This window comes from Camelus ferus, chromosome 7, assembly GCF_009834535.1.
Source record: "Camelus ferus isolate YT-003-E chromosome 7, BCGSAC_Cfer_1.0, whole genome shotgun sequence".
Taxonomy (NCBI): Eukaryota; Metazoa; Chordata; class Mammalia; order Artiodactyla; family Camelidae; genus Camelus; species Camelus ferus.
Genome location: NC_045702.1, coordinates 60506623 through 60526687, shown reverse-complemented (window position 1 = coordinate 60526687; position 20065 = coordinate 60506623). Strand labels below are relative to the sequence as shown.

The window sequence follows — 20065 nt, the reverse complement described above, 5'->3', positions numbered from 1 at the left end:
TCTGGAGCTTGGAGACAAATTTTGGAGCAATAAGAGTATCTCAAAAATCAAGTATTTTGTCAACTCATTTATTGGGAATGGTAATGTGTTATCAGAAAAACTAATGTGGGTAATTTTTTCCCTTTTTCCAAAGAATACAAGTCAATGACCAGATTGTGGAAGTGGATGGAATCAGCTTGGTGGGTGTTACACAGAATTTTGCTGCAACAGTTCTCAGAAACACCAAGGGCAATGTCCGGTATGTAAAATTTGGTTACTTGATATTTTGTTGAATTTTAGTTTTCTGTAATTGCATCTACAAATATATGTAATTACAGGCAGAATTTTATGTAGATATTAAAAACTTATCTTTAGTTGTACATTTTTCCTTCTTTATGGTAATTAGTTCATGTTAATGTAATTTAAAACTAAAAATTAGAGTATTTTGGAAAAACATGAAGGTAAAAAGTTAGTGTTAATTAGTATGATTAGTTATTGAGCTACGTTAGTGTGCCTTTTTGCTAATATAGCAAGAATTTCTAGGAAGATAGAATTTCTAGTTATATCTTTAATAAATATGCATTTAGGATCCAAATCCTTTTAATAAAACCAGTTGTACAGTAAATCAAAATTGAAATGACTATACATATATTCAGTGATACATGTTATCTAGACAAGCAGGCTGAATGATTTGAGGTTAATAAGTGCATTTTTTGAAAAAATCTCTTTATTGTCTTAAAGAATCAGGCAGAACTAATCTTTGGTAAACTATAACTTTTCCAACTTAATAAGATAGATGGTACATTATTTTGTACTTAAAATTTATGTTCAGTCCTGGGGTTCTGAAATTTGTAGCTCGGAAAAGCAAGAAAGTAGTCCTGAGCCAACTAATGTCAAGGTCTGAAATCCACTTTATTTGGTCATAAGGTACTTATTTTTTAATACAGTATTGCTTATGTCTTACACTTTTCCATAAATTTTATGAAGGAACACGTAAGGGAATATTATTTATTATGTGTAATTATGAAAGTGTTTTAGTGTTATCATCATCAAAATGAAACTGCCAAACATTCTGAAAATATTGATGAGTTAATATTACTATAAAGAGAGTAACATTAGGATTTTATTGCCGCATATTTTATGTTGCACAAGCATGAGTTTAAGATTTATAAGTCAGACTTTTTCAATTGGAAAACACCCCTTAATGCTGAAGGGAATGTTTAAGGAATGCAACCTAAATGACTTCTATGGGTGCTGTGTTAATGCTTCAAGAATACCCATAATCCAAAGAAAATTCTGTAAAATAATTGGAAAGAGCACAGGAAGAACTGTCAGATGCCCTCTCAGAGCTGCATGGCTGGGCCCCTCAGAAAATGTGATTGTCTCTGCAGATTGCTATCTGTTCTTGAGAGGACACTTTCCTGTATCAGTGTAGAACTTGATTTTGAAGCTGCTCCTTAGACTTTAAAGTGAATTTTGAAGTGAGATAAGTATAAAATATACGTTCAACTTATAAGAACATTTCTCACAGACTCATAGACATAGAATACAAACTTGTGGTTGCCAGGGAGACAGGGGGTGGGAAGGGACAGACTGGGATTTCAAAATGTAGAATAGATAAACAAGATTGTACTGTGTAGCACAGGGAAATATATACAGGATCTTGTGGTGGCTCACAGCGAAACAGAATGTGACAATGAATGTATGTATGTTCATGTATAATTGAAAAATTGTGCTCTACACTGGAATTTGACACATCATTGTAAACGACTATAACTCAATAAAAAAAAATTTCTCAGTTGGGGAAAAAGTTTGTAGTTACATGAACTCATAGCTATCCCTTTCTTACTCTTCATAATTTTGTGCTGCTATCATTTGAAGCCTTGTTAAAATTGCAAATGGCTTCTTAACTGTCTCATGATTTCAGTCTCTCCCTTTAATTTGTCCTTCTCATCCTTACCCCTAATAGAGGAACATAATAGGAGTTTTCAAAAATATAGAAGAAGGAATTGACCAATTCTATTTAATTCTCATAGTAGAAATAAGACCTATGGGTAGGAATAATAATTTGATACCCAGCGTGTCCCTCTCTTCTTTAGATACCTTAATGACCCTCCATTCTGGGCAGAGTCTAAGTTTTTATCCTGGTATTAAAAATCTTTCATTACCTGATCTTATCACTTACCTCTTTCTATGATTCATGAAGCTCTGGTACAGTCTTACTAGTGTAGTCATCATCCTTCACACATGACTTGTGAATTATTGTTGTTGTTGTGCCCTTCTCTATTCCATTTTTTCTGTTTAAAATATTCTCTTCTGGTTATAGCCTACTTATCTTGAAGAACATATTTCAGCTCCTTTGCCCCCCAAGAAGTCTTCCTTGATCCCCCATCCCCTAGTGATCTCTTCTTCCTAATAACATTCATCATTCATACCACTTTTTTGACCTCTAGGTTACAGAACATTCTGTTTTCATTCCTTAAAGGTATACATCTTATTTTCTCATTCACTTTGGAAAAATCTTGATTTTGAAATGGGACCTTCGGCTTCCTTTGTTCCCTTAACTTATTTAACCCTGGGTCCTAATTGATTGAAATTTTATAACCCAGGGTCTTAATTAATTGAATGTAAGGAAAAAAGTCTTTTGTCAGTTTTAATTTATTAAAAATAACATTAGAGTCTGTTGAATATATTTTGTAAGATATTAATACAAAAACAGGATCCAAAACCTAGACCTGTATTTTTAGTGAACTTTTTAAAACTGAGGGTTTAAAGTATGTATGGTTCTATATTTCTTATTTATTGATGACCTGGCTATCACATTTAGTGGTTACTAAAATTTATTTTTTAAAGGGATATCTGAAAAATCACTAAATTTAGTTTAACTTAAATTGACTACTAAGCACAAATCTGGAAAGAATGTGTGAAGAGCCAGGAAGGGGAAAGATAAGAAACTAGTAATGATGAGAAAATTGAAACTGAGATTTGGAAGGTGATTACATTTTGAATATTGGAGATCAAGATTTTTATTTCCTGGAAATATATATAAAATTGGTGCCAGCATTTGAATATGTATCACACTATGAAGTTCTGTGACTTCACCATAGTTTTAGAGAATCATTTTTTATCTCACTTCTTGTTGTTTTTGTCGTTTTGGGGGGGGTATTTATTTATTCATTCATTTTAATAGAGCTACTGGGGAATGAACCCAGGACTTTGTGCATGACAAGCATGCACTCTACCACGAACCTATACCTCCACCCGCCCTTATCTGACCTCTTAATCTGCTTTATTTTATTAAACTTCGAATTGCTCTACCTGAGTATATGAACTCATAGTACTAACGAAATCTTATTAATGTGCCATTTTTGACACGCCAGAGAAATCAAAGACAAATATTTTAATATGGCAACTTTCAAGGACATACATGTTTTTCAACCCTACATCATTTATTTATATGAATTAAAGCATATCAGGCCACTGTGAGGAAGTGGTTCAGCTCAAACCAGGCTGTGTTCCTGGGGGATTGCAAACCCAGGCCTGGGTTAAAGCGTGGGAAAACCATTTTAATTTCTTCAGTTTTACTGATAGTACTTAAAACTAAGTAATCCAGTGACTACAATGGTAATCATGTTAATTACTTTAAGTAATTGATTAGGTAAAGGACTTACAGAACTCAAACAGTTGATACTCAGAAATGATACAACAGCACCAGGAGGAAGATGAGCATTGAAGGACGGGTCATGGAGGAGTCAGATACAGTCTTCTATATCATCCCTCCACTGGGCCTCACAGAACTTGCTGGTCTCCAGATTTTAAACCACCACAGGTATGGGTGTGATACCAAGAAGCCCCAAATCTGTGTGTAGTAGGGGCCTCTCATAGTGAGCTGGTCATGTAGGTACATTCCTACTACATGACCAGCTCAACTATTGAAAACGCCGGACTCCATCAACTCCAGGTACAAATTAATAAATCCAATTATTATTACTAATCAATTCAGACAGACTAGCATGACTTGCCTTGAAACATTTCATGAACCTATATTTGCAAAACATTATTTATCCTTGGTTAGTACATTTCATAGTTTGACCAAGGGTCAGTTCCATGCTCTAGGCAACTCTAGAGATGAACACTTGGTCAATCCAGATTGACTCTAGACTGACTCATTGCTGTATAATACATATTGCATAACACATCTACTGCTTTCTTTTTGACTTTAGATTCATACTATTTAGTATGTTTTTATTGTATATTTCAGTGTTACCTGGTAAAAGCCTAAGAAGAAAATGTTGTAACAGTTGTTCAAAACCCCATAATCAGGGGGAGGGTAGAGCTCAGTGGTAAAGTGACTGTTTAGCATGCACAAGGTCTTGAGTTCAACCCCCAGTACCTCCATTAGTAAATAAATAAATAAACCTAATTACCACCCCCCCCAAAAAACAAGAAAAGATTTAAAAAGAAGAAAAAACATATTTTAAAAAAGAAGAAAAAAGAACTTAAAAAATTTAAAAAACCAATAATCTTTTGGTTAATAGAATATAACTTGCTAAATGTAATGTAGTTAGAAAGTTAGAATAAAGTTCTGTTCTCATTGTCAGATCCTGTGTTATGTAAAAAGTAACTTAAATAGTTTAGATTCAGTTCATTTGAATCAGCAGGTTTATCCACCTATTCACAACTCAGTTTTATATTAGAACATACTGAATGATGCTTTTCTTGGAGATCCTTAGAATATCCTTATGTTTGTCGATCCTATGTCCAGTTATGGGAAAAATCATTTTAAACTTGAAATTACAAAGTCATTAGAAAAAATAATAGAAAGTAGTTTGAAAGAGATAAAAATCCTTGACTGTTTACCTATGGAAAGAAAGTAGGGATCACTAGAAATTAACAGATGAATTCAAAGCTATTCAGAACTACCTTTCCTTAATTTTTGGATATAGAACTTAGTCTTCTGTGATGTCGCTTTGCCAGAGATGCCCCAAATTTAGACGTTTGACTCAATCTCTCTGGAAAAAAGGAAGAATGTATTTTGAATTATAGTATAGCTAGCAGGTAGGTAAAAATCACAGAACTGATTCTGTTACAAACTAAAAATAATTTTTATTGTATTCATTGATATTTCTCTTTGCTCTTAGTGCCAGTAATAATTGTCTTTCTCTAGCAAGTGCCTTTTTTCACATGAAGCCAGACCTCATGGATTCAGATTCTGGATTAGCCACTTATTAGGTGTGTAAGTTTACAGAGGTTTTTAATCCCCCTGTACCTCAGTTTATTCATAGGCAGCAAGATAGTACCTACCCCATAGATTCGTGATGAGTATTGAATTATTAAATGAGTTAATACATGTAATGCTTTTAAATGAATGTCCAGAAAAAGCTGGAATTCAATGAAATATTAACTATTATGATTTTCTTGTAAAAATTTTGGTCACTTCTTGGATGTTCCTGTAGATTGCCAGAAAACCAAGAGTCCATTTTATAGCCTTTTCTAACAAAGGCACAGTATCTTATAATAGGCATTTGTATAATAACTTTATTTTTGGTTTCTAATCTTTGTGATTTTTGTTTTTGTAATTTTCTCTTTGTGACATTTCTTTCATTTATTAAAAAAATTTTGAACTTTAAAAAATAAAAGTAATGAATATACATTAACAGAAATATCAAATTTTTTCAATAATAGAAAACTCGACTGTCCTTTTTCCTCTTACCCTATGTCCTAGTCTGCAGGCAAACCATTGTTAAGTTTCTCTCTTTTTTTCTTTTGGAAGTACTACTGTAAGCCTTGTCCTCATTTCTTGATTTTTCAGTTTTAGATAAAAATCTAATGATTGCTTGCTATAGAACCTTTCCCAATGCTTTTATTTAATTAAAAAAGTTTTGCAATAGTTTATTACATTTACTTTCTATTATACAATTACAGTTGTCTTGGATACTTTTTGTATAGGTTAATTCAAAAAAATTAAAACCAATAACCAGTACTTACAATATTATGGTTATGAAAATATTGTTCACTGTAGAATCAAGTATTATGACTGAACTGAAAGAAAATGTAATGTAACTTTATGTCATTCAATCTTTGTCACTATATGAGAAACTCTTCAAGGCATGTATGAAGGTTCTAATGGAACCTGACATAATTTATTTCTAGCCTTTTTGATTTCCTCTGGGTCCTAAATAGCTGCTAGGTCCTTGCATGTTTGAAAATGCATTATTTTGCTCTCAGATATGGCTAAGTATAGTATTTGTGGTTCAAAATATTTTTCTGTTAGTATTATGAAAACATTGTCCATTGTCTTTTAATGTCTATGATTTGTAGTGAGAAGTTTGATGTTAATCTGATTTGTAGTCCTTTATGGTTTTCTCGTTTGGATTTTTTCCCCTCATAATTGGGAGTTTGAAATTTTTACCAGCCTGTGACTAAATTTGTGTTTGTTTCTTTGTTTCTTTGTTTTTATGTAATTCTGCTTGGAACTCAATCTGAAGACTTGGGTTTGGGAAAATTTTTAGGAGTATTTTAAAATTTTCTTTGTTTCTTCATTGTCTTGATCTTCTCTTCTCAAACCAGTGTTAAATGGGGCATGTCCTTTAGCATCTTCTTTTCTCTAAGAATCTCTGTCTCTTTACATTTTTGTTTATGTAGCCTAAGAGTTTTCTTAATTTATTTTTCAGATACCAATTTATTTGTAAACCATGGCTTTTTTTTTTTTTTAACTATTCTGACCCCAAGTCTTTATTTCCCTCTTGTGTTTAAAGCTTTGTCCTCTTGTCTGAGTTTGAGAATTACCCAGGTTCCTACCTGACATCTTCAGGTGGCTTTCTAAAGGGCACATGAAATTTAATATCTTCAGAGTATTATTATTCTTTATTTGTACCATTTCCTGTCTCCTGACCTTCTAAAAGACAAAACAAAAACAGCTGTATCATATGATCTTTACTTGGCTGATTCCTTCTTGTCAGGTCTCAGTTTAAAAATCACTTTTGTAGTGAACAAGTTCTCATATTATGCTATTTATGTTGTTCAAATCCCAAATCAGTCTCTATCACATTACCATGTTCTCTGTATAGCTCGCTCATCTAATGACCCTCTCCTCCTGTTATTGACTCTCTTGTTTAGTCCACTACCGTGTAGACCTCTGTCTAGCCTGTGTGATGATTAGGGTATGAAGGGAGTAACGACATATGACTTCTGCGGCTAGGCTACAAAAGGATTGTGACTTCTACCTTGGTCTTTTGGATTACTAGCCCTGGAGAAATCCAGCTGTCATATTGAAAAGACATCCAACAGGCTTCTGGAGAGGCCCACACACAAAAAAACTTAGGGCTGCCAATAGCCAGCACCAAATTGCCAGCCTATATATTCTTTTTCAGATTCTTTTCTATTATAAGTTATTACAAGGTATTGAATGTAGTTTCCTGTGCTATAAGTAAGTTTATTGTGTTTATCTATTATATATATAGTAGTGTGTATGTTAATCCCAAACTCCTAATTTATCCCTCCCCACTTCCTATTTGGTAACCATAAGTTTGTCTATGTCTCTGAGTCTGCTTCTGTTTATTTATTTACTTATTTATTTACCAAAAAAAGTTCATTTCTATCATTTTTTAGATTCTACGTATAAGTGATATAAATATTTGTCTTTCTCTGTCTGACATTACTTCACTTAGTATGATAATCATTTTTTAAAAAGAACAAAGCTGGAGGACTTTCACTGTCTGAAAACTACACTGGTCACAGCAGTCTGGTTTAAGCGTAAGGCTAGAAATATAGATTAACGGAACAGAACAGAGTTCAAATATAGACCCGCACAGACATAAACAATTGATTTATGACAAGTGCAGCAAAGTAATTCACTGGGGGAAATAATAGTCTTTTCAACAAATGGTGCTGAAACAATTGGATAACCATATTTAAAAAAAACTTGTTCTTCATCTGACAGTATACTCAAAAATTAACTCAAGATTGATCATAGGCCTTAGTGCAACAGCTGAAACCATAAAGCTTCTAGAAAACAGGCAAAAATCCTTATGATCTTAAGTTAATCAAAGGTCTTTTAGGGCACAAAAGCAAAAAATATAAGGAAAAGAAATGGTAAACTGCATCAAAATTTAAAACATTTATTCAAAAAATATTCTTGAAATGAAAAAGCAAGCTACATATGGAATATTTGCAAAAGTTACCTGATAAATGACTATTATTTAGAAGTTATGAAGTACTCTTATAACTCAATAAGATATACAACCCTATTCAAAACCTGCAAATCAATTAACGATACACTTCACTGAGGAAGATATACAGTTAAGCTCATGAAATGCTGTTCAACATCATTAATCATTGGGGAAATGCAAATTAAATCCCAAGTGAAGTACTACTAAAACACCCACCAGAATGGCTGAAATTTAAAAGACTGATAATATCGTGCATTGACAAGGATGTGGAACAACTTTAACGTCCATTCATTGTTGGTGGAAATGCAAAATAACACAGCCGCTTTACAAAACAGTTTGGCAGGTTCTTATACAATTAAACATACACTTATCATACCAGCCAGCAGTTCTACTCCTAGCTATTTACTCAAGAGTGACAGAAACACATAAATACTCAAAGGCTTGTACTTGCACATTCATAGGAGCTTTATTCATAATAGCCCCAAACTGGAAACAACTCAAATGTCCTTTAACTGATGAATAGATCTACAGATTGTATTATGTTCCATACAATGAAATACTTCTTAGCAATACAAAGGAATGAACTGTCAATACATTTAATACCATGAATACCTCTTAAAACTATTATATTGAGTAAGAAGCCAGACACCAAAGACTTTACACTGCTTGACTCCTTTTAAACTGCAAAGAAGAAAGAGGGAACATTTTTGAGGTGACAGAATGTTCTGTATTGTGGCTACTGCATTTGTTACACAACTACATACACATTTGTCAAAACTCATTGTATTATACAACTTAAATTTGGTAAATTTTGTTGTATATAAATTTGACCTCAGTAAAACTGATTTTTAAAATGTATGATAATAGTTATGATTAACTTAAAAAGGGCAATGCTAACTAATATTGATGGTGAGGATTTGGAAAGGAGGATCATGTTTCTTTAAGAAGGCAGATGTAGTCAATTTCATTAGCAATATGTAGATTTTATTGTGTTGTGTACTTTTTATTTTAAAAATACTTTATTATTATTTAATTTTACCAGAAAAAAATGTATCTATGTAAAATTCTTTGTCTGAACCCTTTTCCTTATTCAAACATGGACTAGCAATGTAACTTTTAAGAACACATGTTTTTGGGTCTGTTGCTTTAAGTGGGGCCTTGCCTGTCTTGTTTACCATTACGTGCCTGACATAGTTGATGTACCTATTGTTGTATAACATATTACCCCAAAATGTAGTGACTTGCAACAACAGATTTTTATTATATCTCACAGTCTCTGTAATCCATTTCCCAGCTTTCTCATGAGAGCCTCTCTACAGGGATGCCTCACAACAAGGAAACCAGCTTCCCCAGTGGGAGTGATCCAAGGGAGCAGCCAAGATGCAATCTGCCATCTTTTTACATAGCCAAAGTGACATTGCATCAGTTTTGTATTTTATTTGACAAAAGTGAATGAGCAGGTCCATCCTACACTCAAAGGGAAAGAATTACACAAGGCAAAAATATGAGGAGCCAGAGATTAATTGGATTCATCTTAGAGGCAGCCTATTATGTAGTGATCAGTAACTAGTTGAACGGATGGATGGACAGATGGATAGACAGACAGGCAGACAGATTAATGTTCTACGACAGTGTAACATATGTGTTTGATGTTGCATAGCCTATCTTAAGAAGAACCCTGAAAAACTTGAGACTGACCTTCAGATAATGAGAGGTCTAAGCATGTTTCCTTCTACATATAAAAGTAAAAGATTCCACAAACTTTTGCCTAAAAAATAGAAAAAAAATTTTAAATATCATAATAATTATAAAGTATTTGCAAGAGTGAACCTGGAAGAAGGATTAGGTATTCTTTTTAATTCCAGACAGCCTTCCCAATACTGAGAGGCAGCTGTTACAGGGAAGTGATGCTATAGAAGAGCTTGTGCTTCTATATGAGAAATTTCTAATTATATGTTTGCTCTTCAGTGCCATTCACATTAAATTTTAAATGCTTTCTGGCAAGTACCTGCTGCTACTTATGATCAATCACTATGCATTCACCATACTTATATATATATATATTTAACAACTTTTGACATCAAGCCATGTAACTTCTGGAGGTCAGGATTTTATAGGAACTATAGTTACAAACAATAGAAAATAAATTAATTTTTTATTCCTCTGTCCTTTTTGGAAGAGGTTATGATACTTAAAAGAAAATAAGTGAATAATAAATGAGGTTTTTACAGATATGCCCATGTTTATTTTGGATTCACCCCTGGCATGAAATTTCTATATATGGAAGCTTGAAAATTTTTTTTTTTTTACTTAATATCATTGATGTATCTGAGATTTCCATTTGAAGTGCACTGAATATTGGAATGTTTTCATTTCATTCACGTCATTTAAATAAGAGTTTTTGTTACCATTACAGCATAAAGGGAAATTGAGAGTTTCACTTTTTAACAGAGCCTTGGATTTGTGATTGGGTATAATGGAGTGTCATACAAAGTGGAGGACACTGAAGGTCAAATTGTCATGTTCACAGAAATCATCAGTCATTGTGCATTTTGTGTTTGCGTTACTCCTAAGACTACCCCTTTGCTCTCAGATGAGAGGAGCAGCCACTATAAAGGTGGGACCATTGATAGTAAAACTTTTTCCTCTTTTATATATATGAGAATAGTCAACAACAACTGGTGATAGAAGGAAGATTAAAAACAATGGAGATTTCAAAAAACTACTTAAATGGGACTGGCTTAATGAGATATTTTCTCGTGCCACTATATGCAGATTAACACTTAAAATTTTTTCCTCTTTAATATTTGTATATATAAATGTTTAAACCTGAGACATCAAAGCTAACTATTAAATAGAGAAGTGTCGTTTCCTGAGAGGATATAACATTTTAGAAAATGTTGTTTAAGTTTATACCTATTACATAGTATGTAGTCCTTGAAGTAGCATGTATTAGACACTGTTTTCTGAAGAATTCAACCATGTTTTTTTTATGTTGAACTATGATGTAGAAAAGAAGTTCTTGAAATTAGAATTGGATTACATATAAAATTCATTCCCAGGAACTAATGCCTACAATTAAGTTTAAATGTTTCAGATCTAGTTTTTAAAAGAAAACATATTTCAATGAATTTAAAAATTTTAAATGTTAAATATATGATATATTAATTTAGAAAGGAAAAATATGTGAGTCTGCAAGTACAAGAAAGAGGCAAAAGCTTAGTTGTGTAGAACTTCAACCTCTGAATACAATCAGGAAATTTTAATGAAGGGGGTTGGATATACTTTTACCACTGGAATTAGATTAAATATTTTCAAAGTTATCAAGTTCAGACCATAAAATATGATCAGACATAGAAAAAAACTGAGATAGTTTTTACCAAAATGTTTAAAAGCACCATGTCATCTTGTGATTCAAAATGAAAATAGATGTCATGCACCTATTTTTCTTTCTGTTTTTTAAAGATATATAGTTCAATTTTTGGTGTGCATACAATGAATATCTGTTTAAAGAATATTTGAATGAAAGAATTGATTTTATAAGAACAAATAACTATATGCTGGTTTAGCTTTCCCTTTCTTAGATTAGCTTAATTAATTCCACATTGATAATTATAAAATGTTGATGTCATGTAAGTGCCATTTTTGAGTAATATATCACTTTTATTAAAATAGCTTATGTCTGAAAATCAAAACGCTCATACATAAATCATTATTTTTCAACATAATCTCTCATCATTCACACAGAACATGTAGGATCTTTATGACTACAATTCAGCAAATTGTAAATACAATTTTATAGTTGTTTAGTTTTTGTTTGACAGTTCACCAGAGAATTCAATAAACTAATCAAATGAATTCCATATAATCTCTTCATCTAAACTACAAAGGACAGAACATGGACATTGCTTTGTCTGATAATAGATGAAAAGGAAAGGAAAAACTGATTTATCTGCTTTTGCCGATTTTATTTCAGTCTGAGGAGAAGACGGGGCAGTTCTTAGTGAAATAATTCATGTTGAAACAAGATGACTGTTTTAAAAACTAGAAACAAGCCAAGCTAAAAACATATACCCTAGTTGTAGATTTATTAAGTATTGCCATTATTTGTCAATCATAAGGCTTAGAAAATACCTAATTTTAACTTAAATATACAATACATTTTTTACCTCATTGTTTATCACTAAAAAAAGAGCACACCATTCCTTATTGAAGTAAGGAAAAAACATTTAGAAAGTAACAAGAAAAAATGTTTTTCTTTTAAAGAAACTTTTAAGTTTACAAGCAGGTTGATTTAACTGCATGTGTTGTCTTTCAGTTGGGGATAATGTTTAAAATATAGGTAATAATTGTGCAGAAATGTCAGTTAACTTGATCACATATTTTAGAGGGGCTGATTGTTGCTGACTTTATTTTTATTTGATGATTTTTAAAATTCAGTATAAAGTGGTCACATAATCTGTAATTTTCTATTTCAATGCAATTTTCTATTTCAGAGCACATGTCAGTGCAAGTATTTTATCTTTTTCCTGTGGTTGACTCACAAAAACCTACTCAGTTTTCAAAACTAGTGTGAGCGAATAAGAGGTAATTGGGACAATGTATACATTTAGTACTTTGAAATGTACTCAACCCTATGTAGATATTAATATATTATCTAGATTTAAAAAACAGTAAATATATATTAAATACTCTCTAGGCACCAGGTGCTTAGTCATGCTTTTTATATGGATTGTGTAATATTTGTTTGTTATAGTTATTATATATCTTTTACAAATATGGGAGCTAAGGATTAGGAATATTAACACACTCAAGTTCACAGGGCCAGTAAGTCATATTTATGTTTCAGTGGATTTGTTCTAAGAAAACCATCTTTCACTTTCACATACACTTTTAACCCCTAAATTATACTGACACAATATGTCCATACTCTGAATCCATGCTTGAAATAATAATCTTACTTTAAATTTTATATTTTCCACTCAATTCTGTATATGCTAGATTATGTACATAATATTTACAAAGATAGCATAAGAATAGACCAAACATTTAGAACTTATAGAAAGGTAATTTGAATGTTATGTATTTTCTAAATGGGAGATATGGGAGATTTTATTAGTTTTATCATGATAATAATAGTGCCTTAAATCCTTTTATGTCTATACCACATTTTATTTTTCTGTCACTCCTTTAGACACATGAGGTAGATACTAATTTTCACATGAGGAAAATAAGACAAAGAAAATAGTTTAGTTCCACTTCTGTGTACTTTCCCTCTGGACCATACTTATCACAATGGCATCCTATTGTTGCAAATCTGTACTATAAATTATACCAGATTACAAGGCTTTAAGGATGTCAGTAGCTGGGTGCTATAATGCTACCCACATTTGCTGCCTGAATGAAGAGATATGTGTACTTCAACATAACACTTTTAAATAAATGCAGGGAGATCAGTGAACTCGAAGACAGAGTAGTGTAAATCGCCCAAGCTGAGCAGAAAAAAGAATTTTTAAAATGAGGATCCTTTAAGAGATCTCTGGGACAACATCAAGCATACTAATGTCAGTATTATAGGGGACCCAGAAGGAGAAGAGAGAGAAAGGGGCAGAGAATTTATTTGAAGAAATAATAGCTGAAATCATCCATAACCTGGGAAGGGAAACAGACATCCAGGTCCAGGAACCACAGAGAGTCCCAAACAAGATGAACTCAAAGAGATCCACACCAAGACACATTATAATTAAAATGGGAAAAATTAAAGATAGAAAGTCTTTAAAACAGCAAGAGAAAATCAGGTAGTTATGTATGAGGGAACTCCCCTAAGACCATCAGCTGACTTACCAGCAGAAACTTCAGCAGGCCAGAAGGGAGTGGCACCATATATTCAAAGTGATAAAAGGAAAAATCCTACAACCAAGAATACTCTTCCTGGTCAGGTTATCATTCAGATTTGAAGAAGAGAGAAAGAATTTTATAGATGACTAAAAGCTAAAAGAGTTGAAACCAGTAAATCAGCTTTTATAAAAAATGTTTAAAAGACTTTTCTAAATAGAGAAGAAAAGATCACAACTAGAAAAACTTAAATTACAAAAGAAAAAGTCTCACTGGTAAAGGCAAATATACAGTAAATCAACCACTTATGAAGCTAGTAGGAGGGTTAAAAGACAAAAATAAAAATTTCAGTATCCACAATAAGTAACTAAAGTTTACAAAACCCAAAAGATGTGAAATGTGATGTCAAAAACATTAAATGTGGTTTGAGGGGAGTAAAATGCATGGTTATTAGAAAGCATTCAAACTTAAGAGGTCATCAACTTATAATATTCACATATATATACATATATATATGTTGTTATAGATGAATCTCCAAAAACTTATCATAGATAACACACACAAAAAGAGAAAATGGAATCCAAACATAACACTGAAGACAGTCATCAAATCACAAGGAAAGAGAGCAAAAGAAGAAAAATGAAACAAAAAGAACTACAAAACCCCCGAACTATAAACACAATGGCAGATAGTACATACTTACCAATGATTAATTTAAGTGAAGATAGATTAAATGCTTTTATCAAAAGACATAAAGTGACTGAATGGATTAAAAAAACAAGATCCATATGTATGCTGCCATTTCAGATCTAAAGACACACAAAGACTGAAAGTGAGGGGGTGGAAAGATACATTTTATGCAAAAAGAAATGAAAAGAATGCTGGGGTAGCAATACTTGTATCAGGCAAAGTAGACTTTAAAACAAAGACTGCAGCAAGAGACAAAGAAGGATGTTACATAATGATGAAAGGATCAGTCCAACAAGAAGATGTAACAATTTTAAATATGTATGCACCCAACATAGGAGTACCTAAATACACACAGCAAATATTAACAAACATTAAGGGAGGGATTGACAGTAAATACAATAATAGTAGGGAACTTTAATAACACCCCATTTACATCAATGGACAGATCATCCAGACAGTAAATCAGTAAGGAAACACTGGCCTTAAATGACAAACCACATGGACTTAATAGCTGCATATCTAGAACATTCCATCCAAACACAGCAGAATACACATTCTTTTCAAATGCACATAGAACAGTCTTCAGGATAGATCACATGCTAGGCCTCAAAATAAGTTTCATTACATTTCAGAAGATAGAAATCGTATCGAGTATCTTTTTCTATCACAAAATAACTGAAAATATTTCTAAAATGATGTTTAATTACTAACATCTAAGTATAGAAATTTTGACCTTTAGTGTTTTTGAACAAAGATAGAATTGATTTTAAATTATCATTTAAATTTCATTTAAAATTATAATTGAAAAAGCAACATATTATAATCAGAGGATAGTATCAATTAAGTGTAGAAGCAAGATTAAACGGAATTACATCCAAAATAATGAAGTTAAATAATATATAGGAACTGTATCCTGGAGACATTATGTTTATTTTTAGAAAAATAGAACCATGTATTAGTGTGAAAAGATGTTAAAAAATGAATATTAATTTATTGAGCAAGAATCATGGTATTGATAAGGATGTATTGTAAATGACTAGCTGGCAATAAATACGTCTTTTCTGGGTTTTTTTCTTTATACTTTTTTTCTTACAGGGATTAATATCAACATATATTTCCCCTTGATCCTTTATTTCTTAAAGCCACATCCTTCCTCATGTCATCTCTTTCTCCAAAAGAAGTGAATTAATTTACCACCTCTCCTTATTTTAGTGTCTTATTTTAAAAACAAGCACCAAAAAACCCTACATTTGCTTCCCCTTCTTTTTTTATCCAGAGTGACAGTAACTTAGCAAAAAACCAGTGCCTCTCTGTTTACCCATCTAGGGTTATACTATACCTCAAAATGTTTTGAAGTCATTTTTGCATTATAAAGAGGACATAATGATTGAAATGATTCTTAAGTTCAATGGTACAGAAAATTATGAGCTTGCTTTCATTTTGTAGGGCATCAAAAATGAGTAAAGTACTATAGAATGGATTACATCTGCTTTGTTTCTCTCAAAGTAATAATTTTTTATGGTCCTTTATTTTTTCCTTCTTTTCCTTTGGGTTATATCTGCAAAAATCATTTTAATTGCTCAGCTAACCTCTCCTTCTACCCAGGCATATCTTCTAAAGAGTAGAGGTGATAATTATTTTTTTTGAGGCTTGATGGACCTGATGAGATATGAAATTTGCTTACTTTTCTTAGTGTTTCTTTTTGCTGGAGAGTCTAACTATGTTAGTCTTCTGAACCTTCCTGCAGATTTGTTATTGGGCGAGAAAAACCGGGACAAGTGAGTGAGGTTGCCCAGTTGATAAGCCAGACGCTGGAACAAGAGAGGCGCCAGAGAGAGCTGCTTGAACAGCACTATGCTCAGTACGATGCTGACGATGATGAGGTAAGTGGCACTTGCAAACATTCTCTCTCCTACATTTCTTCTCACTACATCTCTCCTTGATAAAACTCTTTACCATGTAGCAGTATGACAGGGCTTTGCAGTCTCTCAAGGAGAATGTGTTGATGATCATCCTCACAGAAAAGAAATATTACTTGCGTTTGTTATTAACTTACCAATTAGGTAGTAGTATCCTGTTTACAGTATGAAGACTTCGGGATCCAGGAAGTCACCTCTTATCACACTATTAAGAGAAATTCACTGAAACAAAAAAGGGTAAAAATAGCAAAATGCAAATAGTAGTAGCTATCTTTGTTGTTAGATCTAGGTCTTTTTCCCTCTCTGCTTTATATTTTTTCCAATTTTTTTCTAAATTTTCCACAGTAAGTATGTAGTGCCTTTTCAAAAAACCAGTAAACACTGAGTTAAAAAACACACACATATATACACGAACATAGACAGAAAAGTACTGAAAATTGCTGAGTGTTTTCAGGTTTTTTCCCGCAGGAAGAGAAAGTTCTTTGGATCTGCTCAATATGATTTGTGCTAACATGATGCAGAACAAAGCTTTTCCACCAGCACATATTCCATAGAGTAGACACATACTGGAATAATTTTGCACCCTGCTCTCTGTAGAAGATCAAGCAAATGAATAGACTCTAACCCCCAAGTGAAAACAGCTCTCTGAAACTCTTGTGTGTTGTAATGTAATACAGATGCTGGTCTATTTCTAATGTAAATGCCAAATGTACATTGATATAATGGGACAACACACTTTATTATAAACATGTTTAAATATGCATATGTTTCATACTGGCATGGCAAAGGATCCATCAACAATTTAGTTGCAGTATTTCATACTCCATAAACATAGTAAATATTTAGGTAAAAATCTTCTTTATATCAGCTGATACAAGGGCAGTGCAACTTCACATGTGCAACCTCTACTCATCTGAATATATTCTTTTTCCAAAACATTTTTTGGTTTCTAGCCAGGACCTAATGAAGATTAATAAGAGGCATTCAAATATTTTTTCATGTATTTTTAGGATGGAATCTTTTAACCTAAATATATATTGATTTTTCATCTCTTTATAGTATAATGAGGATGTATTCTGTCTTTATTATGGTAGAAACTTTAAAACAGTGCTTTAGTTAACTGTTGATCTAAGAGTAAATATTAGAAATTCTTCATGTGAATGAATTAGTCTCAAAATTCTATTTAGTTGATTTAGTTTTTCACATGCAAAATCCATTTGAAATGGCAAGTTGTTTTTTTTCCCATTATACTGAGATATTATACATGAAAATGTTATCTGGGATTTGGAAACCAAAAAAGCAATTTCTACAAATATTTGAGCTTTCCTCTTACCTAGTTTTCAATTCTCTGCACTAGTATTTTGTGTTTTATCAGAAACACTGATTAGCTTTGGCTGTAAATCTGAATTAGGATTGTAGACTCGTTCTCTGCAGGTTTGGCTTTTACCTGCTCACGCTGCTAGAATTTTGATCTGAGGTTCAGGGGCATACGGGTGACATCAAGTGGTGGAAGGTGAGGAGGCCTAATTTTCCAGTTTCTGTGGGTCCCCTTGTCTTTGCTTCAAAGTGCGGGTATTGGGCTAAATCTCTAAATTCCTTTCAGTTTCTAATATTCCATCAAATCTAACAAGGAAAGATGGAAAATAAGATAGTTCTCTAAGTAAAGCTCCCAAACTGAAATTTTTAGATCACATACTACATACTTCCTCCAGTTATTTTGAGAAATTGATCCAGTTATTTGAGGGTTTGAGGAATTGAAAACCTTCAGGTTTTCAACTAAAGCAGCTAATGCTTTTTTTAACGTAAAATTTTCTCTGATTTAATAACTTGAGTAAATGCAAAAGGAATATTTGTCATTCAACATTTATACTTAGGAGCACATCGTTTGGATTTTTGTTTGTTTGTTTTCCTGTTTTTGTAAGGAAAGCAGAGTTGATTGTCACCTGAGCAAATATTCTCAGGGGTAAGGGGGGTAAATAAATAGTGCTAGGCACTTTGCCAGGTGCTTTTCCTACATGATTCCATGTAATCTTTACAGCAAACAGAGGAGATTCTTTTTTTTCCCCTAAAAATGCAGTAATTGAGGCTTTTTCTAGTGGTACAGCTAGTAGTTGCCAGATTTAGGGTGGGAATAGGGTCTTCCTGGCTCCAAAGCCTCGACTCTGCAACACGCTGCTGATTTTGAGTGGAGTGGGCTGATGGGCCTGTCTGAGATCAGGCACATACAGAGTAACTAGAACAAGAGCTATTGGAAGGAGGATTCCTGTTTCGGGTTAGTTATGGAGTTTCTTGTAATACTTAGGTTTGTAGTTCTTTGTTCTTTATTTCTAATAATAGGGGGATTGAATCCATGGAGAATTATTTTACTCTAGGTAAATACTTAATCCATAGGTAGCCTGTGAAGATAGTGCTTAAAGGGAAGAATAGCTGAGTATACAGCTATTTTACGAAAAAAAACAAAAATAAAAACAAAAACAAAAACCAGAGTTTAGCTTTAGGTTAAGCTTTTCTTCTGTCTGAAAGTTGTAGAAATAGAAAGCAGGTGCTTGCTATTTTGCTACTCCAAGTAACCTTCACTTTTTTGAAAAGGTCAAGGAGCCTTTTCCATTGTCTTTCTCTCTTGTTCCTCCCTGACATATGTTTTTCTGTTTCTTGTGTGTTACACACTGCCTCACCAAAGCATGCCCAGCTAAAACTGACCGTTAATTTTCTGTGCATAGCAGAGGTGAAAGATGTATAAATAATAAAAAATCACTTTTGTGCAAACACGTCTATTTATCTACTTAGATTCATTGTTTTTTTTACTAATGCTACCAGATATTATTAAATTGATTGATTCGAATGTTATGTCCTAATTTTTTATCTATTCTCTCTCTGTTAATGAAAAGTAAATGACATAGTGGAAATGAGAAGAACCAATATTGGTTATCCAATGAGTTAATGGTCCTTGAATAATTGATTTAATTTTATATGTAATTGAACAGTTTATTGATCCCGAGTTGTGTAATCAGTCACTTGGTTTCTCACTTTTCTTTCATTTATAGAATCATCTTGTGATTTCAAAGTTAGAATCATTTTTATTTGACAGTATCCCCTATGACATTCCCTGGGCCAGCCAGGAAAACCTCTAATTAAATGCAGAACAGCCAAGTTCATACAACTGATTTCCAGAGCCAGCACTTAGGTCAACATTGTCTACTGAAGGATAGATAGCTCTGGTTTTGGTCAAATCATACAAGGTTGATTCTAACTTGGAACCTGTCACATTGACAGAGGAGAGTTGCTTGCTTGAATTGCCTACAGGGAAAACATTGCAATGTGAGAAATATATCCCGAAATTGCAAAAGTACAGTGAGCCTCTTATCAGAACCATATTTAGGATTAAGAATACTACCATGTATTGTGTGTGCTTACATATAACTATTTTAATGCTTTAAGAAATTCTGTCATACTCTAATAGATAATCCCCAA

The 20065-nt window shown here is 32.7% G+C and overlaps 1 protein-coding gene across 1 annotated transcript in view; it reads left to right on the top strand.

Moving 5' to 3' along the window:
* PPP1R9A (protein phosphatase 1 regulatory subunit 9A) overlaps positions 1 to 20065 on the top strand; it is a 261195-nt gene that overhangs the window by 160005 nt on the left and 81125 nt on the right. Inside the window, 2 exon segments of the mRNA XM_014554033.2 lie at positions 134 to 238; positions 16423 to 16558. Coding sequence (XP_014409519.2) covers positions 134 to 238; positions 16423 to 16558 — 241 coding nt within the window.